Source organism: Mesoplodon bidens, assembly GCF_964165515.1.
Source record: "Mesoplodon bidens genome assembly, chromosome: 9".
In the NCBI taxonomy this organism is placed as follows: Eukaryota; Metazoa; Chordata; class Mammalia; order Artiodactyla; family Ziphiidae; genus Mesoplodon; species Mesoplodon bidens.
The window spans coordinates 32,505,336-32,532,155 of NC_138166.1; the positions used below are offsets into that span (position 1 = coordinate 32,505,336).

The following is a 26,820-nucleotide window of genomic DNA, read 5'->3' on the forward strand; positions in this document are numbered from 1 at the left end:
ACCAAAGTAGAGAAAGGAAAGTTTCCTTTCTGCAGTGCTGGTTTTTGTATAACTTTTACCAAATTTACCCTTAAATAGAAGGTATGGCCCCTTGAGGCTCTAGCATTAAACAAGAATCTCTTAGCAGACTCCACACCCTGAATAGGCCCTAGACTTGGTCCAAGCTCTGTACATCCATCAAAACAGAAACCCAAGATTATCAGGTTTTAGCAGGTACCCTCAGGAAAAAACCAGCTTTGGTGTTCCTTATCTATTTCCTGCTTTTTGGTCACACTTTTTTTTTTTTTTTTTTTGGTCAACTGAGTGATACATTTCATAAAGTGTTTTTAATAATGTAACTAACATATTTAGTTGTTTTTCAGTATTCACATATCTAATCTGCCATAGTGCCAGAAATAAATAAAAGTCTATGTTTTTATTGTTTTGTTTTTATTTTAGTTAACCATATTTTTAAAGGCATATAGTATGATTCTTATCCATAGAGAACTTGTAATCTAATAAGGATATGTAAGAGAATTTAAGCATATTTTAAGAATGACATATAAAGGCAAAATGACAGTCACACAGTATAGCATGTAGTATGTATGGGAAGCATTAAATGCAGAAAAGCTAAATTCCCATTTAATTGACTGAATAGCAGTTAAATTCTAAATGAAGAGAATTTGGGATTTGCATTGATAGAAAAGGTAAATAAAATAGCACATTATAGAAAGGGGGATTATCTGTGTGAAGTAATGAAAAATGAGGTTGGTAAAAGGAAACTCGGTAGTATCAAACAGGTAAAGCAGGTTTCACAGAAAATCTTTAATTCAATTCAAAGTAATTGACAATAGAGAATTCTTAGTGGGAGTGATGAAAGAAGCAATATTAAAAAAATATATTTTAACCACTCTCTGGGTTGGAGAGAAGTAAGTAGAGAAAGGATGTAAAGGGACCACTACAGTCAGCATGAAGAAATGAATGGCCTAAACTACACTGTAAGGTACAGATATGGAAACAAAACATAAATGAGAAAATAAACAGAGTTTAGGGGAAAAACAGAATGTTAGAGTAGGAAGAGTTAGATTGGCAAAGGAGAATTCATAGGAATTCTACTGAAAGATGATAGTGCCTATGTATTTGGGAAATCTGGTTAAGAAACTAGGTTTCCATGCATTAAATTTCATATAGTCTTGAGCATCCAAGAAGACAGTGACTAAGCTCTTTCAGGCCCCATTTTTCTCATCTGTGAAGTGAATGTTCCCTGTTCTAACTATATAGCATCACCATAGATAATCACATCTTCTATGATGCTTAACCAACTCTCTATGGAGATGTTCCCCAATCTACATGCTCAGCCAAGATTTTAAGCTCCATACTCACGTATTCCATGGCTTCTTAGACTTTTTTTGAGAATGAGTGTTAAAGTAGCACCTCAATCTTTGAATGTCTAATGAGTGAAATAGTTACCTCTTTCCCTGCACTTACTCCTATTCTTTTTTTTTTTTTTTTTTTTTTTTTTTTGCGGTACGCGGGCCTCTCACTGTCGTGGCCTCTCCCATTGCGGAGCACAGGCTCCGGACGCGCAGGCTCAGCGGCCATGGCTCACGGGCCCAGCCGCTCCGCGGCATATGGGATCCTCCCAGACCGGGGCACGAACCCGCATCCCCTGCATCGGCAGGCGGACTCTCAACCACTGCGCCACCAGGGAGGCCCCGATGAAAGTCATTTTCTTTTTTTTTTTTTTTGCTGTACGCGGGCCTCTCACTGCTGTGGCCTCTCCCGTTGCGGAGCACAGGCTCCGGACACACAGGCTCCGCGGCCATGGCTCGCGGGCCCAGCCGCTGCGCGGCACGTGGGATCCTCCGGGATAGGGGCACGAACCCCTGTCCCCTGCATCGGCAGGCGGACTCTCAACCACTGCGCCACCAGGGAAGCCCTACTCCTATTCTTATATCACATCTCTCCATAAACCATACCATCATTTAACCTGGCACAAGACCGGAAATCACCCTTGAACCTTCCGTTTCCCTACTAACAAAATCCCATTATTGACCATGAACTGATGATATTAACTCCTTGAGAACTCTTTGATTTGCCCTCTCCTCTCCACCTCTACTGTCGCTGGCTTAGTTTAGGCTCATATCATGTCTCAACTGGACTACTGCAGTTGTTTGCTAATTGGACTGACCTTGGCTCTAGGTCCACGTGCCTTCAATCAATACTCCACACTGCCAACAGTGTCCTTTCAAAAACGTAAATCTGATCTCATTACTCCTAGCATGCTTAAGAGTCTTCACTGGCATCCCCACTGACTTATGCTCATGATTTTCAAGTGAAAATATGGAAACTCCAGATGTGTTACTCCAGGAAGGCAAGGTCCTTTGGTCAAAAACCACTGCTGTTGTCAACTAGTGTTACTGATAGGAACAGACCCCTTTAACGTCTTTGGGGAAAAAGCATTATCACCCAAGGCCAACCTATTGTCATCTGTGGGTACACAAGGATGTCAACATTCTGGGTACTGATAATCCAGTCTCATCTCTCTGAGTCCATACACCTCCCTTTCCCACCCCCAAAATGGGACTTTCTACATATTTGAATCCTAACTACAGTTCCCCAAAGCTGTTGGGCTGTTTTGTGTGTTTTGTTATTTGGTATTAGCTCTCTCGTTCCAGAATTCTCTTCTCCCATTTTTCTGTCTGACAAATGCCCACTCACCTTTCAACTCACATTAAATGTAAATGTAATCAAATGCAATTTTTTCCACAAAGCCTTCCCAGGTCTCCACTATGGAGCTGATGATTCCCTATCATGCATACTTCTATCACCACACCAATGGCAAGCATTACTTTTACTGTTTGTAGGTCTGACTTTCCCCTAAGGAAATGTAGCTTCCTTAAGGGCAGGGTCTGTACCTTACCATGCTTTGAATCTCCAGCCCCCAGTACAGTGCCTGGCATCTAGCAGTGCTCAGAGAAGGTTTATTCAGTGACTAATAGAATATGCAATGACTCAGATTCTCTGAATAAAGAAACTCTAAAAACATCTAAAAAAAACTGGAGATAAACATCTAAATTTACCTTCATAAAAGTGGTTGTTTCCACACATAAGATTTAGGAGCTAAAATTGTTATGGTAACAACTGCATGCAATAAACACCATTTATTATATTCTTACATATCATTTAAAATTCTCTTGACCTTTTAAAAAAAGCTACAGTGATATGATCAATTCTATAAAGCCTAATAGAGAGTTCTTATTCAGGAAATATTATTAATTTGGAATAAATTGTTCTGCTTTGATATTGTGTGATAAAGAATTTGACGCTTTATGTAAAATAATTTGTTTCTGAAATAAAAAAAAACCCTCTGAGATTCTCACTTACACTTAACTATATCCACACTGAGAAAAAAATCAGGAATGAACTTTATCTGGCTCTGGAAATTTCAGATTATCAAAAAAAAATATATATATATATACACATAAATACAGAGAGAGAGAGACCAAATTTCTTATACCTAAATTGTGTTACTGAAGGTCCAAGTTAAAGCTAAGAGAATAATCTTTCACTAACAAAACTTCTAGGTCTTCATAATAGAGTCAGAACCTTAATAACAAGGATTTCACTTTAGTGACATTCAAGATTTTACACTGTATTTTTAACACATCAGACACAGCTACAATTATATTTATGTTAGAGCTGCAGTTTGTCAAGTGCCTTATTAGATTGTTCTAAATGCATGTCTGGGTAAATTTTGGTTTATTAAACAATTATAAGTTGTCACTCACCGTAAATGGATTTAGTTGGTGAGTTGTATAATAAATACTAATCAGTTAGAGACTTTTTACAAAATAGAAGTTAGTCACCCTTAAATAGGCCTATTTCCACTTAAAATTGACAGGAATAATCTAGTGATGAAAAGGGAGACAAGACGCCTTTGAGGCAGAGAGTGGGTATCAAAGAAGGGTGTTGGGGAAGTTCTGAATTACACCTTTGTGAAGAAAAAAAAAAAAGAGAGAGAAGGAAATCCACTGAAAGAAGCCTAGTCATGTTGATTTCTTGAGTGAAGAGGCACAGAGAGCTGTAGGAATGCCACAATCTCCCCTGAGCCCCACAAAGGCTCAGAGACATAAGTGCTGCATCTGAACTTTTACACATTTATAGAAAGTGTGTGATGCCCCCTTGGAAACAGCTTCGCTGCCCCTGGGAGAATGTCCTGGAGAGCCAGTGTCCGGGGGAATGGCAGCATTTGGAACATCACATAGAGTTCACCAAGGGTGTGCCCAGTCCGCCACTGCCGGTATGCGGATGATCTTATGGGTCCACTAATGAACTCTTTTCCTTCTAATGGTTATATATAGTTTGAATGTATAGGGAAAGACAGAACCAGCCCAGTAAACCCATGATTTCATAGATGCTATGACTTGGGGTAAGGCTGAGTTAAAAAAAAAAAAAAAGAGTGGATTTAAAATAGTTTTGTAAAAATATTAAGTAAATAAGGATACAAGCAATATGCAGTTAAGGCAAACATACTAAAGGTGTTTTGCAAAGTACTGAAGGTAGAAAAACATTCAACTAATAAAGGAGCTAATAAAGGAACAACTAGTAAAGGAGGAACTAACTCTCAGATTTGTGACAATGCATTTTTGGAGTCTATAAATCAGGAATTGGTTAACATGAATCTAAATCCACCAAACAAATAGTCTGAACATCTGGATCACGTCAAGGTTGCTTTGGTCTTGGAATGCAGGAGGCTTTGAATGGAAACTCAGAAATATCACCAAGAATATTCCCATAGATTACACGTGATTATGAGGCCAAGAAATAGAAGCTGATGATCAAACTTATATGTAGCACAAAATGTCTGTTAAAAATTCAATAATACTTACTTTCCTTTTTTAATTGTGTTCCTGCCAAGCAATGGATCAAGGACTGGATCTATCGTTTCCTCAAGGTTTTCAAGTAAGATGACATCTCCAAAGGCCAAAGCGGTTTCAATGTCATTCAAAAACCTTAAAGTTCAGTCAGAATCAAGAAAAAATGTAAATAAGCACAGGGAAAGTATTCAAAATTATTTATATTCAACTGTATTTCATTTAATGTAAAGACTTTAGATGGAACAAACTAACTTAGAGGAAACTAAATATTTTATAAAGTAGTGCTTTCTTCAACTAGAATACATGGAAATTAAAGATTAGATTTTGAGGTAAATTTCAGTTATATTTTTCCAAGTGAAATTCAGTAGTGTGAACTAATGAGTCTGTGTAAAAATTAGTTACTTTTGATAGTAATCATGGTTGAAATAAATGTAACCTACCCAAACATTATAAATTTAAATTTACACAATAGGTCCTTTTTTGATTAAAAAAATAAAAATTATATTAAATGCCTTGTGGCTTTATCAAATTTTCATTTTTTAAACATTTAGATTCAGTCATGTAAAGTAGTGAACTATCATTTAATTTCATTCCCACTCTCCAAAAATAGTCTCTCCTATTCAAAAATAATTTCCTCCAAGTATTCAGATAAGCAAAGAGACCATTTATCTGCATGACTACAGACATTCCTTATTCCATTTTACATGTCAAAAGATGATGGAGGGGTGAAGTGAAGTATCAGTATGACTAAAATTATTTATTCCACATTAACTGAAGACTAACTACATACCAGAGAGCTTTCTACTTATCAGAAAACACTGTCATGCGGACTGAGGGACAGAAAATCTCAGAGTAGATTCAGTTCTCAAAAGTGACATGTAAAGCTTGACTAAAAAATTACCTTCAGGCACTCTGTTGGGAATTGAGCCATGTTAAAACCCCACTGTAGGCGAAGTACATATTCAGGAATATAACTGGAACCATCATTAAACCTATGGGTGCAGCTGACAATTCTTGGGTTACCATATGCCAAAGTCCTAAAGAAGTATTATAATATACTGTATTTCCATTCTTGGCCTTAGGAAATTTTTCCTCTCACATTCAGTGTTTGTTCTAACCTTCCAACTAATTTCTTCTTCAGGTAAGTGGATGCCACCCAACATAAATGCCCTTTCAACAGAGATACTTTATGGGAAATGTGAGCAGGCAGATAAACAAGTCGTACCAAACTATCACATTTAAAAGTGGCAGAGGGCTTCCCTGGTGGCACAGTGGTTGAGAGTCCACCTGCCGATACAGGGGACACGGGTTCGTGCCCCGGTCCGGGAAGATCCCACATGCCGCGGAGCGGCTGGGCCCGTGAGCCATGGCCGCTGAGCCTGCGCGTCCGGAGCCTGTGCTCCGCAACGCGAGAGGCCACAACAAACGAGAGGCCCACGTACCGCAAAAAAAAAAAAAAAAAAAAAAAAGTGGCAGAGAGGTCTAAGAAATGCCAGGACTTGGTAAAAGTTAGACCCATTTCCGGCAGCTCAACAGAAAGTCAACCCTTCAGGTTTCACGTACCCTTTCCGGCCCACATGTGTGATTTTCAGGTCAGTTCCGTACTTGTTCTTGATCCACTTAATACCCTGCTGCTGGGGATCTATCAGCAGGGGCCAGCGCTCGCAGTGTGTTAGGATAGCAGCGTTCTCGGTGGACATTCTGTCACTGGGCAGTCCTTCATTATTCCAGGTGGCAATTGTGGCATCATCCGTCAACATGGCAATCATGCCCAGGCCTTCAGTTATTGGGATGGAGGCCTTTAAAATCAGAGTTGAAGGCAATAAACCAGTGTGGCAGAGCACAACAGACAAGAAAACAAGAGACCAAAGCCCAAAGAACACACACAAATTCTCCTGACTCTCAAAAGCCAAATACAACTCTCATCATGAAATACAATTCGACCCAATAAGCCCATTGTTCACTTCTTGGAATTCTGTCAACTGCAGCATCCAACATCTGATTTGTTCCTGCATCTATCTGGCTTCAAGCAAAAGGGACTTTGCCCTCTATACACACCTACAGCAACCCCAACAAGGTGACAGTGAATTTAGACTCCAGCAAGTACGGCAGGACAACAGAAATGTATAATATTTGCCCAGTGGAGTAATCATCCCACATAAGCAATGTTACATTGCACTCTCTTGCTTCCAGCATCTCATCTTTCTTCTACAGATCAACACTACAGAGAGATGACTTCTCTCTCTGGGGTGGGTTCATGGAATCTGTTCAGTCCGCTGGAACTCCGTCAGCTTGTGGTGGTACCCAGCAACTTCAACTACAGCCTCTCCTATGAGAGGGAACTGTCTACAGTGTGACTGTGAAGAGAAGCATTACAAAATGGGGAGTGGTTGGGGGGAGGGATAAATTAGGAGTACGGGATTAACAGATGCAAGCTATGTTACATAAAATAGATAAGGAACAAGGATTTACTTTATAACCCAGGAAACAATATTCAATATCTTGTAATAACCTATAATGGAAAATCACCTGAAAAAATATAAATACATAACTGAGTCACTTTGCTGTACACCTGAAACTAACAAATATTGTAAATCAACTATACTTCAATAAAAATTTTTTTTACAAAAGAAAAAAAACCAAACTTGCCTCCTTTTAAAGAGAGAGAAAGAAGAAACCTATTTTTTTTGAAACCTGTTTTAAAGATAAGCATCAGTTCTTTACAAAAGTGGACTGATTTTACAAAAAATAAATAAGATTCTAGAAAGGAAATTATTAAGGAATTTATCTAATCAGTCATCAACGACCAAACATTTATTGAGCACCTCCTGCATATGTGTGGAGACACCACTATCAGCAAGATGAATAAGGAACTAGTCCCCTGGCTGGGTAGGGGGGCTAACATGGAAACATGCCTCCATAAGAGAGGGCAGTAAGAGCCCGACCTGGATGAAGTAGGCAGTGGAGGCTGCAGCAGCAGTAGGGGTTTGATTTCTTGGTTGCCCACAAAGCTTCAGCAAACAGAATGCTGGAAGAATTCCCACAATAAAGCTGGGATGCAACTTGAGGTTAGTATAGGAAAAGTTAGCATAATATGTCTACGGTTCCTACTGACAATGGTATCTTATAAATAAATCAAACTCTACCTCCTAGTGATAGGAGCAAGCAGCCTTGATATCTGACTCCACAAGCAAATCGCTATCTTACAGAATAAGCATCCTCTTATTAGCAAGAACTCAATGGCTTTAATTTCTTAACTTCTATTTAATACAAAGAACTTGAAACAACTAGAGGCTTAAAATAACTTTAATTTCTGATGCTATAAAGAGTAAGTGTGGGGCTTCCCTGGTGGCACAGTGGTTGAGAGTCCACCTGCCGATGCAGGGGACATGGGTTCGTGCCCCGGTCCGGGAAGATCCCACATGCCGTGGAGCGGCTGGGCCCGTGAGCCATGGCCGCTGAGCCTGCGCGTCTGGAGCCTGTGCTCCGCAGCGGGAGAGGCCACAACAGTAAGAGGCCCGCGTACCGCAAAAAAAAAAAAGAGTAGGCGTGTAGATCTTGTGTCCGAATTCAACAATTTGAATTGTTTGAGCACCTACTGTGTACAGAGTACAGTTCAGGGGATCAAAGAGAAGTCCCCCTTTGTTAACGGCCACTTTAACCTAGTAGGGGAAACAAAGCAGGTAACTCACACTACAAAATATCATAAATACTTTAAAATACATTGAGACTTAAATTTTTGGAAACAAAGTTTAGGATATTTGCTTTACAGTGTGATGTTCAAATAGGCAGTTGCGTGACACAGAGAAATTTTTTCATCAAAAAATTTTTTGATAGTTGCAATACAGTATTCAGTTTCACAGTAATTTTAACCTAGGTTTAGAGTGGGGAAAATAAACCTCAATTCATATGTTATCTTCTTTTTAATCCACTCTTCTTTGCAGAATTTCTTGAAGGAGTCTGCAAAAACAGAAACCAAGTGCGAAGAGGGAGTCCAAAGTCAGCCTAGCAATTCAGTGAGAATCTATCTGATTGCTTCATTAAATAGTGCAGCATGTGGTCAGTCAGGATGAGGCTGAAAAAAAAGGGAAACAGCCTCCCCTCTTAAGAAGTTTTACTAGAGGGAAAAGAACAGGCTGGAAGCACATACCCTGAGCCAAGCTAGACTAATCCTAACACCAAACGCCTATTAGGATCCTCTGAGAATTGACCAAGTGGTATATTCCAAAGGATAAAAGGGAACTTCCTGATGAAGTAAGACTCCCAGTTTCTTTTAATATGACGGTAACAAAACAACCAGTATTTGTAAGGTTTTAAGTGCTTACAAAATTTACTCATATACTTTCACTCTGTTCATTGCCTCACTTAACTCTTACAGGAGTTCTGCCAAGTAGATGTCTCACTCACTCTCTTTTTGCTCAGGACGCTGAGGCTTAGAAAGGTTAATAACTCCATGTATAATACTTCCATGTATTTGCTCTGACTATAAACTCCTAGGTCAGATTAATGAGTGGAGCGCAAACGCCTCCTTGAACCTGCCCATGTCTTCCTTTGTCCGCCTAGCAGACGATAACTTTGGAAACAATTTTGGGTAACAATTTTATTGGGACCCTCAAGGCCACGTACGCCCCCTGTCCCTGTCCTTTTCAGTTACCACCACGCTGCTCTGTTTCTTCCCCACGCCATCCTCCAAACTCATGCCCCCACGGTCACACTTTCAGACGATTGTTCCCGCACGTCCTATAGTATCCTAGTCCTATTTGGGCCAAACTCTCTAGCTCCCTCTACCTGCTTGTCTCAATTAAAACCCAGCTCTTCACTAGGGCAGTGGCTCTCATCCCCAGGCTGTATATTAGAATCACATGAGAGCTTTCAAAGCTGCCAACATACCCCCTCCCCCAAACTCTAATGATTCAACTTCAATTGGCATCTATATGTTTTCAAAGTTCACTCCCACATGATTTAAACGTGAAGCTGGAGTCCAAGAACCAATGCCCTAGGGTCTCACTTCCCTTGAAGGCTTTCTTAAGTAGACAGTTCATTTTCTTAATATTCCCATTACTGAAAAAATGTGTGTGGGTAACAGTGGTCATTCTTCTTACTCCCCTGCACATCATTCCAAGACCACAGCTCTTCTGTCCTTGAGGAAAAATGCCACCTCTGAGGCCCATGGAGTCCAGCTCTACAATCCTCTATGTATCCTCCTCATATTAAAGCCTTAGCCAATGGTCCTCCTCACTTTCCAAGTTGGGCTATCAATTTGTGACAACCTCAGTGCTCATGGAGATGACGAATCCACCCTCCAGCCTTGACATCCTTCATGCCAAACTCTACATTTCCTTTCCACTCTAGCATTCTGGGGGAGGAGGCAGAGGGAGGGGAAAATATCAGAACCCGCTGGGAAGATCACACAACACCCCGATGCCTAGTCTCCCTTGCACACCCCACACCCTCAATGATGTTGGTATATGTTGGGAGGGTATTACACCATCTCCTTCTTTAGATGGAAATGTTATCCCAGACCTTGTAATAACCTGAAACTGTTTCATTATTGAAATCTAAACATCTAATACCCAATTCTTTAACCATGATTATCTATACCTCTCTCATACCTTTAAACAAAATATTTACTCTTACCAATAGCATTAAGACATCCAGTCCTTTACCCACCACCTATTTTTCACTGTGGCAAAACATACATGTCATAAAATTTGTCATTTTAATGTGTACAGTTCAGTGATATTAAGTACATTCACATTGCTGTGCAATCACCACTACAATCCATCTCCAGAACTTTTTCATCTCCCCAAGCTGAAACCCATACCTATTACACAGTAACTCCCATTACCCCCTGCCCCCAGCCCCTGGCAACTACCATGATACTTTCTTTTTCTATGAAGCTGACAATTCTAGGTACCTCATATAAGTGGAATCATACAATATTGGTCCTTTTATGAGTGGCTTATTTCACTTAACATAACATCTGCAATGTCCATCCAAGTTGTAGCATGCGTTAGAATTTTTTTTATTAGTTTCTGCTTTATAACAAAGTGAATCAGTCACACATACACATCATGTGTTAGAATTTCCTTCCTTTTTTAGACTGAATAATATTCCACTGTGTGTATATGCTACATTTTCTTTATCCATTCATCTGTTTATGAACATTTGGATTTCTTCTACATTTTGGCTATTGTGAATAATGCTGCTATTAACAAATATACAAGTATCTGTTTGAGTCCTTGCTTTTACTTCCTTTGGGTAGTAGATCCCCCAGAGTGGAAGGAACTGTTGGATTATAAGGTAATTCTACATTTAGTTTTTTGAGAAACTCTATCATATGTTTAACTACTTTTTTTTTAACATCTTTATTGGAATATAATTGCTTTACAATGTTGTGTTAGTTGCTGCTGTATAACAAAGTGAATCAGCTATACATATACACACATCCCCATATCTCCTCCCTCTTGCGTCTCCCTCCCACCCTCCCTATCCCATCCCTCTAGGTGGTCACAAAGCATTGAGCTGATCTCCCTGTGCTATGCACCTGCTTCCCACTAGCTATCTATTTTGCATTTGATAGTACATGTATGTCAATGCTACTCTCTCCCTTCGTCCCAGCTTACCCTTCCCCCTCCCCATGTCCTCAAGTCCATTCTCTATGTCTGCATCTTTATCCCTGTCCTGTCCCTAGGTTCATCAGAACCATTTTTTTTTAGAGTCCATATATATGCGTTAGCATACGGTACTTATTTTTCTCTTTCTGACTTCCTTCACTCTGTATGACAGACTCTAGGTCCATCCACTTCACTATAAATAATTCAATTTCGTTTCTTTTTATGGCTGAGTAATATTCCATTGTATATATGTGCCACATCTTCTTTATCCATTCATCTGTTGATGGACACTTAGGTTGCTTCCATGTCCTGGCTATTGTAAACAGTGCTGCAACGAACACTGTAACCATTAACTTTTAACTACACTCACACCTCTACCGAACCTAAATAGAGCCTTCGTTTCCTTAATCGTTTTTCTGACTGTCACACGACCGTCCCTGTCTTCTTTTCCTTCTGGCTTATCTGCCTATAAATCTTGTACTCTGGCTGAAATAAACATTCTCTGTCTTCTCTTTCTGCTCCCAGACTGTGAGTATTGCTGAGGAAAGCTTTATTACTGTGACTACAAATTTATCTTTTCCAAATTCATCTTTGGTTTCCTAAAGCTGCTTGGCAACACTTAACATCTACTCTCCAACTGCTCTCGATGGGTATTTTTGATGTTTTCACCACCCTCCTCACAGCATTCTTTGAGTTTCAATTTTCTTATCTTTGGCCAACTGGCACTGCAATTCCCTGCTTCCCTGAGAGAAGAGAGACCAGCAGCTATGACTACATCAGCTTCTTTCCCTGTATCAGTATCTCTGCCTGTGTCCACCTTTGTCTCCTTCCCTCCCACCTAAGTTGAAGGAGTCTTGCGTCTTCTACCTGAGGGTCATTCCATTTTCCTCTATTCTGATCCCTTCTTCCCAATTTCCGATGGATCAGGCCTCTTCCCCCTTTTATCATCAGCAATTGCTTTTCCATTCCTTCCCTGGAAGCATAGAAACATGCTCTAGTCTCATTCATACTGAAAAAACAAACCCTTCACTTACTTCATGTCTCTAACTAGGCACTTCTGTTCATCTCCTTCTCTTCACAGGCAAATTCCTACAAGAACAATCTGCTTTTTCTGCCTATTTTCCTCACTTCCTGAATAACTCAGTGCAATCCGGCTTCTGGCTCGTTACACCTTCGTGGTCACAAAAGACCTTCACATTTCCAAGTCTGATGACACTTTTAGTTCTTTCCTCACTTGTCTCTATGGCTTTGGCATCACTGACCATCCCCATGTTTCTGCTCTTATCTCCTGTGACACCATTCTCGCCTAGGGCTTCTCCAGTCTCTGACTGCGCCTTCTTCAACTTCCTCGACTTCCTATTTACATGTCAGCACCGACTCAGCTCCCTTTACTCTAAACCTCTTCCCTAGAAGATCTCAGCACACCTATAGTTCCAAGAACTACCTTACATCAATGACTCCCAGGTATGACTGCCATCCAGTAACACTCTTGTCCAGCTCTCTACTGGTTATTGACACTTGAATGTTTCAGAGACACCACAGTGTTCCTAAAACCAAACTCTTTGTCTTTTCTCTCAAACTAATTGTATTGTATTTTCTTTTTATTAAGCCTTATCCATATTTTCATCTTATTTAAATGTGCTTACATACATATATTTTTAATAATGTAACATCACCACCTTCTAAAGCTCCCAAATTCCTTTGAAATACTTTTTCTTTAATTTAAAAAAGTTTTTATTTTATTTATTTACTTTTGGCTGTGTTGGGTCTTCATTGCTGCACAAGGGCTTTCTCTAGTTGCGGAGAGCGGGGGATACTCTTCGTTGCAGTGCACAGGCTTCTCATGGCGGTGGCTTCTCTTCTTGAGGAGCACACGGGCTAGTCTAGGTGCACGGGCTTCAGTAGTTGTGGCACTCGGGCTCAGTAGTTGTGGTTCACGGGCTCTAGAGTGCAGGCTCAGTAGTTGTGGCACACAGGCTTAGTTGCTCCTCAGCATGTGGGATCTTCCTGGACCAGGGCTCGAACCCGTGTCCCCTGCATTGGCAGGCGGATTCTTAACCACTGCGCCACCAGGGAAGTCCTCTCAAACTAATTTTAATCTGAGGGAATAGCACCTTCATATATTTACTTTCTCCTCATCAATCCACTGCATTGTTTCATCAACTCTTCTTCCTTGCCCCCTCTGGAATCACTCCCCGGCTTGCCACGTCTACTGTCATCACTTTGTTCAGTTCATTGTCTTCTGGGCTGTCATTCTAACAGATAACAATAGTCTCTTCCCTCTCCAAGTCCTATTCCCTCTGTGGCCAGTGTGAGCTTTCAAATGAATAATCTGATCATGTCACAGACCTGCTTAAAATCCTTCAATGACTCCCCATGCCTCGGATTAAGTCCAAACTTCTTTTCTTAGTTTATTATATGGGGTTATAATATGGCCCCTCACTAATTCTGTAATGTTCATCTGTATTGTCCATTTTATAATTATACATCAGTTCATCTACATTTTCTAAGTTATTTAACATTCTAATCACTTAATCACTTGGAACTCTTTTTATTTAACATGAAGCCGTGAAGGAGAGCCTTAGCCGTATTTCTGCCCAAATGGTTGGTCAGTTGTTCTATCACCATTTATTGAATAATCCATTACTTCCCCCACTGATACACAATGTACATTTAAGCACACATTTATTTTAAAATATGTACTGGTAGTCTGGTAGTTCCTCAAAAGATTAAACATAGAGTTACCATACAGCTTAGAAAATTTCACTCCTAGGTATGTACCAAAGAGAAATGAAACATGTCCATACAAAAAATTTGTACATGAATAATTCAAATGTTCATAGCCACATTATTCATAATAATCAAAAAGTAGAAACAACAAAAATGCCCATCAACTGACAAACATATAAATGAAATGTGGTATATCCATCTAAGGAATATTATTCAGTCATAAAAAGGAGTGAAACACTGACACAGGCTACATCATGAATGAACCTTAAAAATGTGCTAAGTGAAAGAAGTCAGTCATAAAACACCACGTATTTTGTGAGTTCATTCATATGAAATGTTCCAAATGGGGAAATCTTTAGAGACATAAAATAGATTAGTGGTTGTATAAGCCCAGTAAGAATGGGGTGACTGGGGGTGATAGCTAATGGGTGTAGGGTTTATATTGGGAGTGATGAAAACGCTCTAGAATTGACTGATGACAGCTGCACAGCTCTATGAATACACTAAACACTACTGAGTTGTATACTTTAATTGGGTGAATTGTATGGTATACAAATTATATCTCAATGAAAAGGAATACTGAACATCCACAATGCTTCAGGCACCATTCTAGGATGGAACAGTGAACAAAACATGCAAAATACTTGCTTCCATGGATCTTACGTTTTCTCTGGGGGAGGGAAAAGATATTAACCATAAGAAGTTTATAAATGAGATAACATATTAGAAAGTAATAAATGTTATGGTGAAAAATATGGAGCAGAATGAGGCATGATGAGGAATGAAGGTTGTAGTCACATCTAGGGATTTGAAGCTGTTGTTTGAACAAAGACCTGATTGATGGAAGGGAGTGGGACAACACATGTCCTCAGGGAAGGTACTTCAAGACAGAAGAAACGGCTAGTGCAAAGGTCCTGAGGCTGCAGCATATCTGGCATATTCAAGGAAGGTGGCCGGTGTGATTAGAGCAGAGTAGTGAGGAAAGGCATAACAGGTAATGAGACAAAGAGAGATAACAGGGCCAAATCACATAGGGTTTTTTTGTTTTTTTTTAAAGTTTATTTATTTATTTATTTTGCGGTACGCGGGCCTCTCACTGTTGTGGGCTCTCCCATTGCGGAGCACAGGCTCCGGACGCGCAGGCCCAGCCGCTCTGCGGCATGTGGGATCTTCCCGGACCGGGGCACGAACCCGTGTCCCCTGCATCGGCAGGCGGACTCTCAACCACTGCGCCACCAGGGAAGCCCTCACATAGGGTTTTATAAGCCTCTGGAGGGTTTCTAGCTTTTGCTCTGACTGCGATGGGGAGTCATTAGAGGGATTTTTAGGAGAAAACTCACTTAATCTGACTTGCATTTTTAAAGGGTCACACTGGCTGATATGTTGAGCTCCGATTTTGGAGAGAAGCCACGAATGTAGAAGCAGGGAAACCAGTTAGGAGGTTTTCACACTAACTGAAGAGGAAGATGATGGCTTGGCCCAGGATGGAAGCAGTGAAGGTGGTGAAAAGTGGTCAGATTCTGAATATAGGTACAGTCTACAGAATTTCCTAGATGGACTGGATGTGGGGGTCAGAAAAAGAGTGACAACAAAATGACTCCAGGGTTTTCAAGCCCGAGCTAACAAAAGGATGGGCCTACCATTAAACAAATCAGGAATATGTAGGTAGAAGAAGTTTTAGGGGGAAGATCAGGATTTCAGCTTGAATGTTCTGTATTTGAGACATCTTTCAGACACAGAAGTGAAGATGCCATTGTCTGGGCTGCAGGAGTTAGTGATATCCAGGTGGCATTTAAAGCCATGAATCTTAGCACAGGGAACTATACTTGATATTTTGTAATAAAAGGGAAAAGAATCTAAAAAGAAATATATATATATCTGAATCACTGTGCTGTACACCTGAAATTACCACGATATTGTAAATCAACTATTCTTTAATTAAAAACAAAAGAATAAAAAAATACATAAATAAAGCCATGAACCTTGTAAAAAGCAGTTCAAAGACTGAAGTTTGGGTCATTTCAACATTAAGAGATTGGGGAGAAGAGGAAAAAAAAATCAAAAAAGAAGTCTGAGAAAAATTGACCAGTGAGGTATAAGGAAGATGGGGGGAGGGTGATTCCTTAGAATCAAGTGAAGCAAGTATTTATGGGAGGATGGAGTGCTCAAGTGCATCAAATTCAGTTAAGTACGATGAGAATGGAGAACAAACCACTCAACTTAGCAACGTGGTAGCAAAATCGGACAAGAGGCATTTTGGTGGAGCGGTGGGGACAAAAGCCTGTCTGGAGTGACTCAGAAATATGGAGGGAGGATTTACAGACAGTGAATGTACATTCCTCTTCCGAAATGATGACTGTAAATGAGAGCAGAGAAATGAAGGAGTAGCTGGAGGGGCAGGGGGCGTCAAAGAGAAATTCACTGGTATATTCTTTTTTTTTTTTTTTTTTTTTTTTTTTTCTTTCTGCGGTATGCGGGCCTCTCACTCTTGTGGCCTCTCCCGTTGCGGAGCACAGGCTCCGGACGCGCAGGCCCAGCGGCCATAGCTCACGGGCCCAGCCGCTCCGCGGCATATGGGATCCTCCCAGACCGGGGCACGAACCCGTATCCCCTGCATCGGCAGGCGGACTCTCAACCACTGCGCCACCAGGGAGGCCCTAGTATATTCTTTTTTAATGCGAGGAATAACTGAAATAACTGTATGTTTGAATGCTGGTGGGAATCATCTAGTAATGAATTAGTTGAGACAGAAAAATTTCTGATGACAAAGAGGGGAAAAGTTGTCTAGAATTGTCCTCAAGGAAGGGAAAGGGGATGGAAAGTAGAATACAACCCAAACGGCTGGCCTTAAATAGAAGTATCATCTTACAGCATCAGGAGGGAAGACAGTATATGAGTAGAAATGTTGGGAGGTAATAGACGCAGTTGTGGGAGTTTATACATTATCATACATTAAATATATCAAATATCTCTCTACATCCTTAAATGCTTCTGAACTCTATTCTATTCTCATTTTCTACTTCCATTGAAGAACCACTTTGCTGTAATTACTTTAGCTTTAGAATATATTTTAATATCTTGAAGGACAAGTGTTCTCTTCCCGTTCTATTCCAAAATTATGTTGGTGTTATTAAAAATATATTCTTCCAGCAAACTTTAGAGTCACTGGGTCAAGTTAAAATATAATTCCCCTTGAAATTCTGACCTGAACTGAGTTAAATTTGTTCGTTAGATTTTGGAGTTTTGACGCATTTAGAATATAAAGTCTTCATTTCTAGGAACACATTAAGGATTGCTGTCTTACTTTATAAGAGCTCTCTCTCCAAGGTTACCTTAAATATGTCAACAGGTCGTTAATAAATGACATGCTTAGTTTAGAGATTTTTAAAATGACATAAATCATAGTCACTTGTTGACTGGTTAATTTACAAACTGTTGTAATCCCCAGGACACCCAAGTCAAACCGACAAGCCAGAGATACTCAGGAGAGCAATAGGGTAAGAAAATACCCTCTATACTGTGGAGCAGTGAGAGGAGTTGCTTCTTGGGAGGGCAGGATAAGGGAACACTGCTGAAGGAAAATTCATCAAAAAATTAACATGAATAAGCAATTGCAGCTCCTCTTGGACCCTGGCACATGTTCATAAAGATGTGATTGTCTTTGTTTTTCCACTTTGCTGTGACTGAATCTAGAAGGAGTAGAAGGTAAGTAGCTCAGAAACTGGAAACCTCCATTCCACAGGACAGACATTTTTTAGGTTCTATGTAGCACTTTCTGCCAGGGGTCCTGGAGACAGAAAAGTCTCTTCCAAAAGGATGTCATTTATACAATTTGGAAACTCTTTCTTCCTTTAGCATAGCTCTGCCCAGAGATGCGTGTGAGTAAGCTGGTCATATCTGAAGGTCTGTTTCTCATTCAGCATGATGCCTACATGCTCAAGAGGAAAGGAGAGAGCACTGGGATGACTGAAAACAGACATGGGGGTCTTGAGAACTGCGGGCGCACAGTGAAACACAGGCCCATAGTTAAAATGAATGTTTGTTTAGCATAGAGCATCAGAAAATTATCATTTTTGCTTTGGCTATATGTTTAGACAGTTTGGATAAGTCAGTTAATTTTAGTTTATTCTTCAAAACAAAATGTTATCTTCATGGAACTCCACATTTGGAATTTTAAGTCAATGGGAACATATAAATTGATTGATGGGAAACTTCCCAGAAACACATACACTAAAGAATGCAATACCAGCAATTAAGACTCAATTTTAAAACTTAAATTTGAGAAGGCAAGTTTTCAATTTAAAAAATGCAAAATGACTGATAGCCTAAGTTCATGCCGTTAATACTATTACATGATCCAAAGTGAAGAATAATTGTAACAATAAGAAGACAATGTGACGTTCAATAGCTTGCACGTCAGGAAGTGAATTTCCCTATAATAGTGGAAAGAATGAGAAAACTTTATCGATGGTGGAGAATGCAGAGAGGACCACAAAAGAGGACAGTCATCAATCTGAAGTAGTCAGAGGGCAACCCAGACCAAGACACCCATGTAGAGGATTAAAGTGTGGAGACGATGAGACTGACAAAAAAGAGAGAAGAATTAGACAGCTGACACCTTCTGAAAGTCACAATGCAGTAGGAGGTGGGCAAAATTACCAGAACGCTTTATCCCCTTATATAAAAGGCATATTTTACGGCAGAAATACTTAAAGAAAACCCTGAACATTCAGGGGGTAATACAGATAACCTCTTTTTTTTTTTTTTTTTGCAGTACATGGGCCTCTCACTGTTGTGGCCTCTCCCGTTGCGGAGCACAGGCTCTGGACGCGAAGGCTCAGCAGCCATGGCTCATGGGCCCAGCCGCTCCGCGGCATGTGGGATCTTCCCGGACCGGGGCACGAACCCGTGTCCCCTGCATCGGCAGGCGGACTCTCAACCACTGCGCCACCAGGGGAGCCCCCAGATAACCTCTTTTTAAAAATCTTCCATATAAAAGTATGGCTTGATACTACAGATATATTAAATGATTTAATTACAAAAGGATTTTTCTTTTACAATTATTAATTATGGGATGCTTTTAATAACAAGCTTTCTCCAAAATATTCAATATTTAATTTTATTTAATTTTCAGAAATTTCATTGGCATGTCTTTATGTCATGAAAACAACTATTGTGAAAATTGAGGCATAATTACCAACATAGAACACAAGTACACAGAGAGATTTAGGATTTCTTAAGGGCTAGATATGTAAGTGAAGAACCTACTTTAATCAAGTGAGATAACACAGTGCACCATAGAAAACAGTGGCCTGGTTTACTATCATTTATGACCTTATCAAGTCATTTAAACTTCCATGTCTCAGTTTTCTCCTTTGTACAAGGATGATCTTAAACTAGACGATTTGAAATCTCCCTAATCTATGATTTCATTTTGCTTATGGGTTTGAATTTTCAAATTGAGGATAAGCTACTTTTATACTTATATATGAGTGTTACACTTTTCATCTGAAAGTAGTCATGAAAAAGATTTTCAACAAATAACCTGTAGTATTATTAACAAAACAAAAAGTTTCATGCTATATGCTAACATGATAATCCAACTTTGATTTCAGTTAAGTTTTGTTAAAAGCAGTTTTCCAACTACATCTCTATGGTTCATACAAATAATTTTTCTATTTTTCATCTCCTGGTTGAAACCATCATTAAAATAAGAAAAACTGCAACACACAAGAAACATCTCCTTCAATACTAGAATTTCCAGTCAGTTGAGATTACAGAGGTACAAAAAAGCCTGGTACATACACTGTTTTTACTACTGAAATTTCAGTATGATGCTTCTAAATGTGGCTAAGGTTAGGAATTGATCTTACCTTCTGTCGAAGAAAGGGAACCCACTTGCAGTCTACCAGTTCCTGGCGATACTGCTGTGTAAAGGATCCAACGTAAGACACATATGCTGCCATAAGGAGAACATCTCCACAGAGCGTCTTCTCTTGAGCTTCGAAAGACTGAACAGACTGACCCCAGCGAATCTTCTCTGACTGAAAGATAAGATTACTCCGATGTAACTGCAGGGTGAGCAGCAACTCAAGAAATGTTTAATGTAATTACCTTATTCTTCAGTTTACGTCTAGGTCACTCTGCACAGCCTTGAGAAAGAACAGAACATGACTGGATGGCATGACCATGATAATCGTTCATACATGTGACCCATCATTATGAAGGTGCTCTCATAGTATCTTCAGTGGAGTTTACGGCAACATGACATTAGATCTTTAACATCTCCTTTTTGTTGGATGCCCGAACTCTAATTATGACTGAGGTCCTTCTTAAAAGGCTGACAGTCACTCTCCTTTCCCTCTAGGAGTAGAGGACCAAGAGCTGTGGCCAAGACTGAGTGATGTTAGGATTTTTAATGGCAGCTTGGATGCTCTCCATCATTCCTGATTTTCAGCAATGTTACTACACCACCCTAAGCAAACATTATCTTAAACATTTGGGCCATGGGCTGATTACAGAAAAAGGAAAATGACAAACACCAGTTATGTCAATTAATTAAAACATAAAGTTTAAAGAGCCACCTAACAAGGATTCTGTCAATTAAAGAATAGTGCTGGAAGTTACTAAACTCAGGGTATTTTTATAGTATAATCACTCAATCAGTGAAAGAACTTACAGCCCATGTAAAAAAGATGGAAACCAGGAGGACTTCACTAGCTCTGAAGACAGTATGCTCGGAGAATGCTGTTCAAATCCTTATATCTAGTTGGCTAGCCATTTAAAATCTGATTTCCGGGTTAAGTATGTGGAGCCCTTAATATTGGATTTGACTAAAATTGCAATAAATATCTATGGATTGATTGAACTGCAGAATACTTCACTAATTCATTTGGTTTCAATGCATGCGAAAATTTAATACCACGTTCTAAGAACATGTAAATTAATAGGAGCTGAAAAAAAAACCCCAGCAAATTGACAGTACAAGCAATGCAGAACCCTGTGGAATTTAGCTTTACTCATGAAAGAGGAGAGACAGACCACAGAAAGCAAAAACAATGTATGTCAGAGCAGACTGCAGTGCCAGTTCTCTGCAAGCCATCACAATACCCCTAACACTGAGGTAATGAAACTAGCAGGTGACAATGGTTATGAAAACTATTTTAAGATAATCTGCTTTGCTCGATAAAGATCACCCCAAGTTAGCTCTATAATTACACACTAGGGAACTTCAACTCCCTTGCCCTCTTTATAGAATTTATTACTTTCCTTCTTCAGCTATAGATAATATATCCATTAATTTTGAAGAAGAATCTCTCATTTGCTTTTCCTCCAATTTTGTTGTCTTTGGTTAGTAGATGATAAACAATAAAGAGCACCCACCTCATTCTCCAAAACAGCTTTGAAATTTGAAGATTTACTAAACATAGACTTACCGGTGATTGAAATCGTCAATAATTTCACTATACCACCCACGCAACATAAATCATTACTGACACTGGCTAACAAGGGTTTAAGAGTTGGAACATGTCCTGTAATAAATTTCTAGACAGTTAAAAATCACTATAATTTTATTCTAATGCATTATAGATTGCCTGTAATGTCATCCTGGCTGGGGTGACCCATTTCTAATTTTGAACAGCTGTTCAGCTCCAGAGCTACTTAATGATTAAATATAAATTGCCTGATTTATTAGTCTGAATGGTTGAGACTATAGCTTCCAGGTCAATGCTATATAGACAAAATCATCAGTCTTGGTGTTTTTCAGAAGTTAACTGTCTCCTGTTCTAGTCAGAAAGAATTTATCCTCAAAGGAAAAGGTCTGACATTTTCAATTAATCCTTTAAAAAATATATATATATATACACACACATATATGTATTTTTTTGTTAGTTAACATTATTCAACCATTTTTTCCTCTCCTTTTCTAAATCATCATGAATAAATAAAGCCTTTGGAAGACATTGTTGTGTGCTAGAGATACAAGGTAAAGCCTGTTTTTACCTTGGTAAAACTTTCAGACATTCTCTACTTCAAGTAAGTCTAATTCAACGGCACTTTTTCTTTTCCTCAGTTACCTCATAAACCGTAAACCCTTCAAACTGCCTAGATCTTATCACTTTACATGGAAGCGGGTATAAACTCCACTAGAAGCTGTGGAATTTCTCAACTGATCTAAGAAAAATTAGTCTTCAAAGGGCTCCAGAATGTTTTTTCAACACAGGAGGCTCCCAAAACTCACCAATTCATTCATTCAACAAATACATATTGGAACCTACGATGTGCCAGGGACCATTCTATATGCTTGGGATCAAGCAGTGCAGAAAACAAATGAAGTTCCTGCTCTTGACAGCTTATATTTTAGTTAGGGGAAAAAGACCACAAAAAAGTATATGTGTTCATATATGCACATATACAAGTGTGTGTCATGTGATCATAAATGCTGTCAAAAAATAATAAAGCAGAGGAAGTGGAAAGAGCTACAGGTTTGTGTTTGTGTGTGTGTGTGTGTGTGTGTGTGTGTGTGTGTGTGTAGGGGGCAAGGTGCATGCTGTTTAACATAGGGAGGTCGGGAAAACCGTGTGATAAGGGGAACTTTTAGCAGACATCTGAAAGAAGTGTGGGAGCCACACGGAGGAAAAAGGCAAAGATTATGAGGTAGGAGAGTGACTTGCGGGGTGAGGAAGAGTGAAGATGGAGCCGGAGGGAAGGTAGCAGAAGCAAGAACAGAGGTATCCAGGAGCCAGATCACGGAGGGCCCTGTAGGCCAGGTAAAACCTTTGGACTGTGCTTTGAGTGAGACAATTGGTTACCCGGGAATTCTGAGAGAGTGGTAACATGAATGGACTTAATTTTCTTTTTTTTTTTTTTTTTTTCGGTACGCAGGCCTCTCACTGTTGTGGCCTCTCCCGCTGTGGAGCACAGGCTCCGGACGCGCAGGCTCAGCGGCCATGGCTCACGGGCCCAGCCGCTCCGCGGCATGTGGGATCTTCCCAGACCGGGGCACGAACCCGTGTCCCCTGCATCGGCAGGCGGACTCGAAACCACTGCGCCACCAGGGAAGCCCTGGACTTAATTTTTTAAAAAACATCACTCAGCTGCACAAAGGGGAGTGGACCTTGGGGGTGACGTTGGAGGCTACGGCGGTACTCCAGGGGAGAGATGCTGGTGGCCTGGATCAGTGTGGCGAGGAGAAGGTGGTGAGAATGCTGGGATTGTGAATGAACTTTTAAGGTAGAGCCAGTCCAATATGCTGAAGGACTGGATATGGGTGTGAGAAACAGAGTAAAAAGTCAAGGGTGATTTCAGAGCTTCTGACCATAACAACTAGAAGAAAAGACTTGCAATTAATGAAACGGAATGGAGGTGAATTTTGCAGAGTGAAGTATGAGTTTATGTATAATAAACTATGAGCTTCAGAGGGATGATGGGTTTAAATTTGTAGTAAGTTTAAATTAGAATTTTTTTTTTTTTTTTTTTGCGGTACACGGGCCTCTCCCGTTGTGGAGCACAGGCTCCGGACGCGCAGGCTCCGGATGCGCAGGCTCAGCGGCCATGGCTCACGGGACCAGCTGCTCCGCGGCATGTGGGATCCTCCCGGACCGGGGCACGAACCCGTGGTCCCCTGCATCGGCAGGCGGACTATCAACCACTGCGCCACCAGGGAAGCCCTAAATTAGATTTTTAAAAGTCTACTCTATTTATAAGAAATAAGGCTATCACCCAGCCCCACCCATTGTACCTTACATTTCTCCCTTCTTTCTTTGTAAGACAACTCTGATTCTGAAATGAGGGTTAATGTTTCCAGCCCCTGGGATGAACTGTGACTGGCTACGCTGATTATGATCACCCCATTTCTCAGTTTCCCTGCCTTCTTTGCAGCTAGGTGTGGTCACTCTAGTTCTGGCTAAAGAAAGTTAAGTGCTTTAGTTAAATTTGCTTAAGGGGTTGCCAGGAAAACTTCAGTTTTTGTTATGAAAGGAGAAAATCCAGCTGCTACAGATTCTTCTCTCTTGCCTGAATCTAAAGGTGTAGCATCCATCGGTGACCAGGCTGCAAAATGTGTGAGGGTGAATGGACACATGCTAAGTATGGAGCAGCAGAAGGCTGTAGAGAGATTAGAGGTCTGATCACTAATTACCTGAATCAACACTGATAATGGTCTACCTCTGGAATTTTCTTAATATGTGAAAAACTCTCATTTGTTTAAGCCACTGTAAATCAACTTTTCTATCACCTTCAGCCAAATGCATTTCTTTTTTTAAATTTTTATTTTATTTATTTTTTTTACCATCTTTACTGGAGTATAATTGCTTTACAATGGTGTGTTAATTTCTGCTTTATAACAAAGTGAATCAGCTATACATATACATATATCCCCATATCTCCTTCCTCTTGCATCTCCCTCCCACCCTCCCTATCCCACGCCTCTAGGTGGTCACAAAGCACCGAGCTGATCTCCCTGTGCTATGTGGCTGCTTCCCACTAGCTATCTACTTTACATTTGGTAGTGCATATATATCCATTCCACTCTCTCACTTCGTCCCAGCTTACTCTTCCCACTCCCCATGTCCTCAAGTCGATTCTCTACACCTGCATCTTTATTCCTGTCCTGCTCCTAGGTTCTTCAGAACCACTTATTATTTTTTTTTCTTAGATTCCATATATATGTGTTAGCATACGGTATTTGTTTTTCTCTTTCTGACTTATTTCACTCTGTATGACAGACTCTAGGTCCATTCACCTCACTACAAATAACTCAATTTCATTTCCTTTTATGGCTGAGTAATATTCCATTATGTATATGTGCCACATATTCTTTATCCAGTCATCTGTCAGTAGACACTTAAGTTGCTTCCATGTCCTGGCTATTGTAAATAGAGCTGCAATGAACATTGTGGTACATGTCTCTTTTTGAATTATGCTTTTCTCAGAGTATATGCCCAGTAGTGGGATTGCTGGGTCCTACGGTAGTTCTATTTTTAGTTTTTTAAGGAACCTCCATACTGTTCTCCACAGTGGCTGTATGAATTTACATCCCCACCAACAGTGCAAGAGGGTTCCCTTTATTCCACACCCTCTCCAGCATAAAAGGGGAAACTGACGGTAACACAATCATAGTAGGGGACTTTAACACCCCACTTTCACCAATGGACAGATCATCCAAAGTGAAAATCAATAAGGAAACACAAACTTTAAATGATACATTAAACAAGATGGACTTAATTGATATTTATAGGACATTCCATCCAAAAATGACAGAATACACTTTCTTCTCAAGTGCTCATGGAACATTCTCTAGGATAGATCATATGTCAGGTCACAAATCAAGCCCTGGTAAATTTAAGAAAATTGAAATTGTATCAAGTATCTTTTCTGACCACAATGCTATGAGACTAGATATCAATTACCGGAAAAAAATCTGTAAAAAATACAAACACATGGATGCTAAACAATACACTATTAAATAACCAAGAGATCACTGAAGAAATCAAAGAGGAAATCAAAAACTACCTAGAAACAAATGACAATTAAAACATGATGACCCCAAACCTATGGGATGCAGCAAAAGCTGTTCTAAGAGGGTAGTTTATAGCAATACAATCCTACCTCAAGAAACAAGAAACATCTCAAATAAACAACCTAACCTTACACCTAAAGCAATTAGAGAAAGAAGAACAAAAAAACTCCCAAAATTATCAGAAGGAAAGAAATCATGAAGATCAGATCAGAAATAAATGAAAAAGAAATGAAGGAAATGATAGCAAAGGTCAATAAAACTAAAAGCTGGTTCTTTGAGAAGATAAACAAAATTGATAAACCATTAGCCAGACTCATCAAGAAAAAAAGGGAGAAGACTGAAATCAATAGAATCAGAAATGAAAAAGGAGAAGTAACAACTGACACTGCAGAAGTACAAAGGATCATGAGAGATTACTACAAGCAACTCTATGCCAATAAAATGGACAACCTGGAAGAAATGGACAAATTCTTAGAAAAGCACAACCTTCCAAGACTGAACCAGGAAGAAAAAGAAAATATAAACAGACCAATCACAAGCACCGAAATTGAGACTATGATTAAAAATCTTCCAATAAACAAAAGCCCAGGACCAGATGGCTTCCCATGCTAATTCTATCAAACATTTAGAGAAGAGCTAACACCTATCCTTCTCAAACTCTTCCAAAATATAGCAGAGGGGGGGACACTCCCAACTCATTCTATGAGGCCACCATCACCCTGATACCAAAACCAGAGAAAGATGTCACAAAGAAAGAAAACTACAGGCCAATATCACTGATGAACATAGATCCTCAACAAAATACTAGTAAATGCATTTCTAATAGTGCAGTTCTATATTTTTAGGTAGCACTTAAATAAAAAATAACAGTTTTATTGAGATTTAATTCACATATCATGAATTTCATCCTTTCAAGTATTCAACTGAGTGGTTTTTAATATATTTACAGATCCGTGCCATCATCCCTAGTAATTTTAGAATGTTTCCCTCACACAATAGAGAAACTCTATTCCCATTAGCAGTCACTCCCAAACTCCTGCCCCCTTGTCCAACCCCTGGCAACCACCAATCTACTTTCTGTCTCTATAGATTT

General features: G+C 39.8%; 1 protein-coding gene across 2 annotated transcripts in view; it reads right to left on the reverse strand.

Annotated features, from left to right (window-relative positions):
- The window catches only part of DNAH11 (dynein axonemal heavy chain 11), a gene marked incomplete at its 3' end in the record, with an annotated part of 314,796 nt that overhangs the window by 60,043 nt on the left and 227,933 nt on the right, over positions 1-26,820 (reverse strand). Inside the window, exons 63-65 of one of the 2 annotated variants that reach the window (XM_081244744.1) lie at positions 20,080-20,250; positions 6,423-6,658; positions 4,872-4,994 (exon numbers count right to left, since the gene is read on the reverse strand). In XM_081244744.1, coding sequence (XP_081100870.1) covers positions 4,872-4,994; positions 6,423-6,658; positions 20,080-20,250 — 530 coding nt within the window. The remainder of the gene's footprint in view (positions 1-4,871; positions 4,995-6,422; positions 6,659-20,079; positions 20,251-26,820) is intronic. The other variant, XM_081244745.1, reaches the window with a different exon arrangement.